The 8,283-nt window shown below is 35.4% G+C and overlaps 1 protein-coding gene across 4 annotated transcripts; it reads left to right on the forward strand.

Moving 5' to 3' along the window:
- Nucleotides 1-1,740: 1,740 nt before the first annotated feature.
- Nucleotides 1,741-7,786, forward strand: LOC105051295 (uncharacterized). Of its 4 annotated transcripts, XR_012138774.1 has the most exons (6): nt 1,741-1,896; nt 3,512-4,724; nt 4,940-5,167; nt 6,268-6,521; nt 6,981-7,188; nt 7,281-7,786. XR_012138774.1 is itself a non-coding variant. In XM_010931653.4 (4 exons), the coding sequence occupies exons 2-4, from the start codon at nt 3,514-3,516 to the stop codon at nt 6,404-6,406; spliced, it is 1,578 nt and encodes a 525-aa protein (XP_010929955.1). In that variant the 5' UTR covers nt 1,741-1,896; nt 3,512-3,513; the 3' UTR covers nt 6,407-6,747. The 4 variants fall into 4 exon arrangements, 1 of the variants encoding a protein (XP_010929955.1); XR_012138775.1 differs by lacking the exons at nt 6,981-7,188; nt 7,281-7,786 and adding an exon at nt 6,699-6,747; XR_012138776.1 differs by lacking the exons at nt 6,981-7,188; nt 7,281-7,786 and having other exon boundaries at nt 4,908-5,167; nt 6,268-6,747.
- The last annotated feature ends 497 nt before the right edge of the window (nt 7,787-8,283 follow it).

Consider the following 8,283-nt stretch of genomic DNA (forward strand, 5'->3'; position numbering starts at 1 on the left):
CTATAAAGTCTCTCTCTAGATAGCATCTCTTCTAGGATTTTTTGGATTCTTAGAAAGACCCTCAATAGCTTTCATAGATCTTGGCAAAGGAATTTGACTGTTGACTATCAGATAACCAGTTCTATGAGGATTTAGGATTTTTGTTTGAAAATAACTATGGTTAGATTTTGATAAGAGTATAATTTTAGATATTAGGCTTTAAAAGAGAAGCTTTTAAAATTATATAGATTTATAGGAGTACATGTGAGGTAAGTAATAATCTACCTTCTTTACATCTTTTATTTAGATTATATTATTTTAAATATGAAATAAATTATTAATTAATTTATAAGTGATTTATGAATCTTATGAAAATATATTTTGAATGAAAATTGATATGAAATTTCAAAGTAATATTTTCTTGTATTGTTATTATAATTATTTATTAATTTGAAATCATATATGTATATTTTGATTTAATTTTGAAATATATATTATTCTATGAAAAAAATTTTAATATGAATCAAATTTGGACTCTCCGCCCGATTATGTTCTGAACTCTAATTAGGGGTTATGCATTGGCACTCTAAGCTCATGATTCTCTTTTTGATTCGGCTACAAGGTATAAATGTAGTATTTCTATCCGATCATAGGGTATAAGTATGGTATTTTGATTTGATCATAAGATATAAATATGATATTCTAGCTTGACTACAGAATATAAGTATGATCATAGTAAAAGACTGATAAGTTAAGCGAAATTTGTATTGAATCAGAATTTTGACTATATTTGCTTTTCAAAATCCGATATATGATTATATATTTGAATATTTGAAAGGTACTGGTATTATTGAATTCATATTTTGAAAATAAATTTGATTATATTTGTGCACTATTTAATAATAAATTATACTTTAATATTTGTAACTTATATTATCACATGAATTATCTAGTCAAGATAATCATTGCTTATTGAAATGTCTGGCTCACTACTCTATATTTTACTGTTTTTACATATCGAGAGGACTATCTTGACTCAGAGATTTGATATGAGAGAGCGAATTAGATACAGACATTAATATTTTATTTTAGATTAGAATTTATTGAGATTGATGCAAGATCATAAAATTTTATTTTATAAAATTTTTGATTTAATTACTTGAAATAAAATTAAATATTAATTATTTATATTTTATTTTATTGTTGCCTTATGATATCGTAATTAGATGTCTTGTATGCTTATAGAAAGAATTTTTTATAAATATACGGTGATTGACATAATCTCTGACTTGCAATCTCGGATCGAGGATGTGATACATGCCATATCAAAAATTTTCAATCAAAGCCGATGAAGTTAGAACGAAGAAAGTGACTTAGGTTCACTTTGGCAACCAAGCATGCTACCACTCTTTTCCTTTTTTTTTTTTTTTTTTTTTTCTTTCCAAAAAAAACTTTTGTTCCATTACAATTATCCCTTTTTCACCCAAACTACTTTGCAAGTTGTTGGTAAATGACTAATGGCTCTGATTTCTAACACGTGTCCCACGGTGAACATGTAATCTGTTTCAATCCAATAAACGGTCCTGATTAAAAGAGAATAAGAGATCATGCCATGCTACGAAGGTCACACGAAATAGATGGTCTTAAACAGTGAACCACGATCTCGTCACCGTTCGCGAAGAGGTAAGCGCCTCTCCACTGCTACGTGGCTGGCAAAGGAGGTGGCATGTCGGCATGGACCCGAGAATTAGCAGTGACGGGATCCACTCATCTAAATCTGGTGCTTTTAGCTTCTCTTTCCTCCAGCCCTCCGAAGCGCTCCTTGGAAAAACACGGAGCATCTTAGGGCTCCTCCGTAGGGTCATTTCTCTTAATATTTTTCCCCTAAAAAAATTCAGTCACGGAGATCGAGAAGAGGTATCCTTTGTTCCATATGAGATCGAATCTTGTCTCTGTTTTTTATTTATGATGAATATTTTATGTTTCTAGACCTGTTTTTTCTCTATATTTCTCCAATTCGTTTTCGGTTTGGGAATCTCGACTCGCATATGTGTAACTGTATAATCTATTTAGAAAATATTCCTGGTTTTCGGTATCTATAAAAGAATTTGAATGGGATGAGATGCAGTTTCTTTTTTAGTATTTTGTGTTCTGATGATGATTAAGGTTTTGATATGGGTTCATGTGATAGTGTCATTTCCAATTAATTCGAAATTGGGCACGATAGGATCGTGGCTCTGATTTTATTGTGGTTGCTTTTTTTAATTTTTAGTGGTTTTTGTGGGTTCGGGATTTGAGTTTTCTGTCCGATTTGAATTTTCATTGACATTGCATTTAGGGTGTGTTGATTGGAGTTGATGGAATTTGTATTCAGATGGAAGTGGGATCATCTTTTATAGTTGTTATGGTTTTCTTTATCGCAGCGGAATTGAAATATGAGTGCTTTCACTGATTAGATTAGATTACCTTTGAGTGTTTTGTTTAAAAGGTTTTATTTTTGGGGTAAAGTTGTGATCAGGTATCCATATGAGTATCCTCTTCCTTTGTGATCGTGAAGAAAGTGGGGGAAGGTTTTCTATTGTCGTGATTCTTTTTCTTTTCACTGTCCCCTTTTTATTACCTGTAATTATAGAGGTATTAACTGGAGGGATTATCCTTTTAAGGCGGCAATTTTTGTAGGACGCTGAGCTGCGAGTGTCATTAACAGATCATATTTTAGTTTTTTAGTTTTTAGTTTTTTTTTTTTTTTGTTGAAAATCAATTCTTGGAGTATTCCAAATTGGGACAGTGAGGACTGCGGTGAACGCGTTGCATACATAATGAGCCTTTTGTTTTGAAGTGAGGGGATCTTAGATCATGCTTTCTATAGATAATAGATCTTTGAGGTGGCAGTATTTAGCATGGCTTTATGAGTTATCAGCTACTTAGTTTCAAAATGTCATTTGCTATTAATGTGTTTAATCACATGTCAGCCAGTTGGGCAGTCATGTTTTAGAATTTAGACTCCGGGCTTTGTTTAAAACAAAATATATTGGCTGTTTTAGTTTATTTAAGGGTGTGGAGAAGAATGAGTGGTAGACATTGGGATTTGGGGCTGGAGGAAGGGAATATCCATTGATTTTTTTTTGGTGAAAAAAGAGTTCTCTATATTAGAAGTGTGAGAATTCTCCTTTATTTAGATTTGGCTCTTGGCAGCGGTTCTGTTAATGATTAATGGTGGGGAAAAGAGTTAGCCGGGCTTTCTTTCTTTCTATCCTTTTGCTTTTTTGAAATTTACATTATTATGCAATTTTATCTCATTGGATTTATTTATTTATTTATTTATTTTTCATTTGGCAATGGCTTGCTATGCTATTGATGGTTGCTTCCATATAATACAATCGAATAAGAAGTATGGGTTATTGTTGTTTTCTCAAATGTAGACTGCAGAGAGTTGAAGACAGATAGAACCTAGTTATATATTGTACTCGTTTGATTAGTTAGCATATAATTCCTTTATCTCATTATTTTTTCTGTCTGATATATTTTATAGGGATGGATTTCGGTTCTCCTGATAAGAGTTTAGAAGAGACCAGCCAAGAAGAAGGGGCTCAATATGTCGGAGAGCTAGACCGTAACTTACTTGATAACAAGGATGAAAAGGATGGAAAAAGTTTTCAAGGTGAAACTGAAGCATTGGATTTTAGTATGCAAGGTTACACAAATCAGGAGCATGCTGGATTCCCTCTGTTATGTGGTAATCCAGCTTTTCTATCACCCGTAGAGAAAGCTGAAGAAACTTGTTTGCCAGTTGAGTTAGATATGCAACATGAAGATTTGGAGAGGAAGATTACAGACTATACTGATGATGGATTGAAGTCCACAATCAAGGAATATGAAAACCATGATAAAATGCAAGGGGCTGACTATGTTAGTCTTTCTGGTGAGCAGGTTGATAAAAGTGCTAGTGGATCATCAAATATACTGGAATCTAGAAATTCAGATCCATGCTTTGATAAGCCTGTCTTATCAGCTGATAACAATGATAATTCTTATGAAGTAGTGGATGATGGAACCTATGGCTATCAAAGTGCAAAGTCGCCAACTTTGATGGCAACAGAGAATGGAGATGTTCGAAACATATCAGGGAATTCTCAATCTACAAAGGGTGAGCTTGGCAATGAGGAAATGAATCATTTGAACTTTAGTCATGTTATTGAAATGAAGGAGAATGACTACCCTGTGGAGACAGTAGCTTCCAATAATGATGGGATGGTAAGGAAGTGCATTGGTCTGCATTCTCCTAGAAAAGTGCAAAATAGTACACCATCACCGGAGAGAAATATGTCTGATCCTATGGAAAGGTCTCCCAACAACCAACCATCTGCAAGTCAAGAGCCCGCCTTTCCGGAAAATAATGAGAAGAAATCAGCTCCTGCAATCCCATCTAAAAGGAAACGATCACCTTCTCCTGAAAAGCATGCCGTGGTTCAGAAGAGAGCTTCTTCCCATGATCGTTTATCTTCTTCTGTAAGATGGAAATCTCCTTCAGGAAGGATAACACATCAACATTCTCATCACAGAGATGATTCTCCAGGAAAATGCTTGTCAGCTTCGCCTCGAAGGCGAGATTCCCCACGAAGAAGAGAGAGATCTGCATCTCGATCACCTGCGAGGAGAGATTCTTCTAGATCCAGAAGAGGCAAACATGGTAGATCTCAATCAAGGTCTCCCAATGCAAGGGATTGTTATCGAAGATCACCAAGGTGATTTTTTTTTTTTTTTGCTTTTTACCCTCTATTGCTTCTGATCATGTGATTCATCTTCTTGAACATCCAAGGCTAAACTCAAAAACAAACAAAAAAAAAAAAAGGTGATTCTATGTGTGCAAGCTAGTCTAAAACCAATGATAATCAATTGGTTAATTATTGTTTATCCCTTTCCTTTAGTTTGTCAAAACCTATTGGTTGTGATGTGCCAGGAGAAGGCATTCTCCAAGGCGCAGATCTCCACCAGCAAGTTATCATTCTCGTTGTCGCTCTCCAAGGAGGCCTTGGTCACCACCTCCAAACCGCAGCACTGGAATTGGCAGGCCTGGAAGGAATTTATTTGTTGCAGGTTTCAGTTATGTTACTACTGAAAGAGATTTAAAGAAGAAATTCTCGAGGTTTGGACATGTAACAGATGTTCGCATAGTTCGGGATAAGAGGTAACTTTGTATTTTTTTTAAATTAGTTCGAGCTATTCATAGCCATCTCTGTAACAAAAGGTTTGCACCAGCATCAATATCATTGGAGGCCCACCAATTTTATATGTGATTCTTTTTTGGAAAAAATCATTTTATCTTTATGAAGCATGTAAAGGTGGTTGTCCATTTCTTATTTAGTCCACATGCTTTTATCATACCACATCTACCCAATTGGCTATGAAACATGGATTTTGAGAGTAGGTTCACTTTTATGGTTCGTCTTTGTTTCTATGCATATAATTAGCACGTGATGTAGTATGATAGGTACAAGGCCCGAAGAGTAAGGGTGGAAGGAAAGATGAAATAGAAGACTAAGGGGAAGGAAGGTGAGATAATAACCACTTGAATTTCTGATAATATTCAAACAAAAATGCATTTGGAGCTCTGCAAATCTTCTATCGTATAGACTGAAAACCACTGTAAATCATTCTCATAATAAACCTAGGATGTGCCAATTCCAAGTACTTGGGTCAAGGTTGATGCTTTTTGTTAAGAACTCTAGGACTTCCTCAGGTCAATCGCTCACTAAAGAAATCATACTCAGAATGAACCTATAACTTCCATCATTCAGTTAATAACCAAAATAGGACTGCTCCTTAAGGAAAATTGTAGCAATATACAATTAAATATCAGAGGTTATTATAGCTCATCTCTGGACCACTAAAACTATTTGTCAAAGTAAAATCTTAAACTTTAATTGAAGACTTTGAATGTACTCTGGATCTTCAATGTTTGTCATCATTTCCTTCCCCAAATATTTTTAATAAAATAATGAGAATTTAAAAAAAAAATTCCCTTTTCTGTGCATGCCCAATAAATGCATATATATTGTACGGTGGTACTCAAAGTGGTGTTCTTAGCAGTTGGTATTTGCATTCTTGAGAATCTAGATCGTCAAATCAAACTTTTGACATTTGCCCCTCTTTCATTGAGGCTGTGAGTTGTCTGAAATCTTAAATTGGTTTTTAGTGCTTGTTTTAGCACTCTTTGTTTTTGTTAATGTTTAAGGCTTGAACTGGTTTTGTACATCTGTTGCTTAAATGTTTCCCTTCTGCATATAGGTCAGGGGATTCTCGTGGCTTTGGTTTTCTATCCTTGGAAAGAGATGAGGATGCTGATGCTGCAATACGTGCTATTGATCAGACAGAGTGGAATGGTAGAATTGTTCTGGTGGAGAAATCAAAGACATATGCTCGCTAAACCCTCTATCATAGATTTTATTATACTTGAAGAGAGAGGGAGATAGCTGATTTTTGTCAGCTCTACTCCATACCGATGTTCCTTTCGGCCATATGACATTGGTTATAAGTATACGGCAAGTATTACTCTAAACCAGACTCTTGATGCTGTCTTAGGTCTATCTTTGCTTGTTTGGTATGGACGGACTAATTTTGACAGATTTTAAATAATCTTGGTTGTTTTGCTTCTCTGTTTAAAAATGTGTATTATATGTACTCTGTTAGAGGATAGCTCATGTGAAATTCTCTTTCAGGGTACAGCAACAGTTAGAAATGAAAGCTACTGTACATTTCTTTTGAGTCTGGGAACCTCTTCCTTAAAGAGTACCATGCATTACAAACATTGTGCATGATTTGAACCTGCCAACTCGAAACTGGTTATCATGGGCATCCTGATTTTATAATATAATATCCAGTGCCTTCAAGACTTGCCTGAATTGGCTTATTGGTGAAGACATACATTTTTGCAGCATGCATTTTTGATCAGTACTTATACGACGTCATATGTTTTAGTAGATATTTCTTTTGTTCTGCAGGCTATGTTTAAATTTGTTGAATCAAGCTTGATGTCCCCCTATCCTTCTTTGTTTTGGCACATGTCTGTGCCTATATGTTTTATCTCAACCCATGGCAGCTTTTCCCCAACCGACCGTGGTCGAGTTAGTGTGCACTTCCAGTTCCCTAGCATGGCTTCTGAAGCTTGCCTGCACAAAACATCAACTAACTCTGCTGTGTGAGCTAATGGTGAAGATGTGCTTTTCTGCATTTTGATTCTTTAATACCGATTGGTTTTTTGCAAGCACGTGATATATTTTGAAGATTTGCTTTTGCTGCAGGCTTGTACTTGTCCTTAATAATACCACAAGCCTGATGACCTGAACCTTACTTTTGTTCAAGCACCGTTAGCACTTGGAAATGTCAGTCTTATGTGGTACAAATCATGGTTTCAAAACTAAGCATCATGGAGATAAGTTACCGTTCTAATCTGGCTATCTGGTCTTGTAAACTGGTGAGAGAAAATGTGACGGTTGTAGAAATGCTTGGTCATAACCTTTTTTCAGGATCCTAAGCCCAACAGTATACCTTACGAAGGTTTCTTTAGAATGAAATGATTTTTCTGCAGAGTTTGGCAGAAATTAATGTTTTTATGTGTGTACAACAGCTTTTAAACTCATTTTAGGAGAGAACTTTTGACATTCATAGTGATATTAGGCTGCTTTTTCTAGGTGATAGAAGAGCCAGCCACTATTGTTCTCTCTATACAATGAATGCAAAATTAGCACGACTCAATTCTGTATCTTTTTAAATTGTTTAAAATGTGATGGGAATCATCGTTTCACTATGCATGAATACATTCAGTGCTCTTTTTCATTAGCATGTTTTGGTGCCAATATTTGCTTAAGTGCATCGGGAGATTTTGATGAGCCATATATATTGACGTGAAACCGTAAAATAAATGCATGCGGGATAAGGTTCGCTTTGAAATTGTTGGAATCCTCCACGTTAACATGCGGAGAGGTAGCTTGTCTATATGCAGGTACTCTGTTTTATTGCTTTCACATGACCTGCCATGCAAAGTTAGTTTGCCAAATAAGCTGTTATCCTTGCATGGTCAATAAAAGCTGAGAATCATGGCTTTGGTTTTACATTTTCCGGAGCTGCGGTCGTATTTGTCATGCGCCTTAGGGTGGTCCTGAAATCTGTCCAATATTTTGGGCTTTGTCTGTGACTCGTGGCTAACATAGTCAAGAATTCAGGTTATTCTTGCGCAGATGCATAATCTGTGTATGTTGATGTGAAGCGTTATTATGATGCGGTCCAGGAACAAGGATGGTGGGC

This window comes from Elaeis guineensis, chromosome 2, assembly GCF_000442705.2.
Source record: "Elaeis guineensis isolate ETL-2024a chromosome 2, EG11, whole genome shotgun sequence".
Lineage (NCBI taxonomy): Eukaryota > Viridiplantae > Streptophyta > Magnoliopsida > Arecales > Arecaceae > Elaeis > Elaeis guineensis.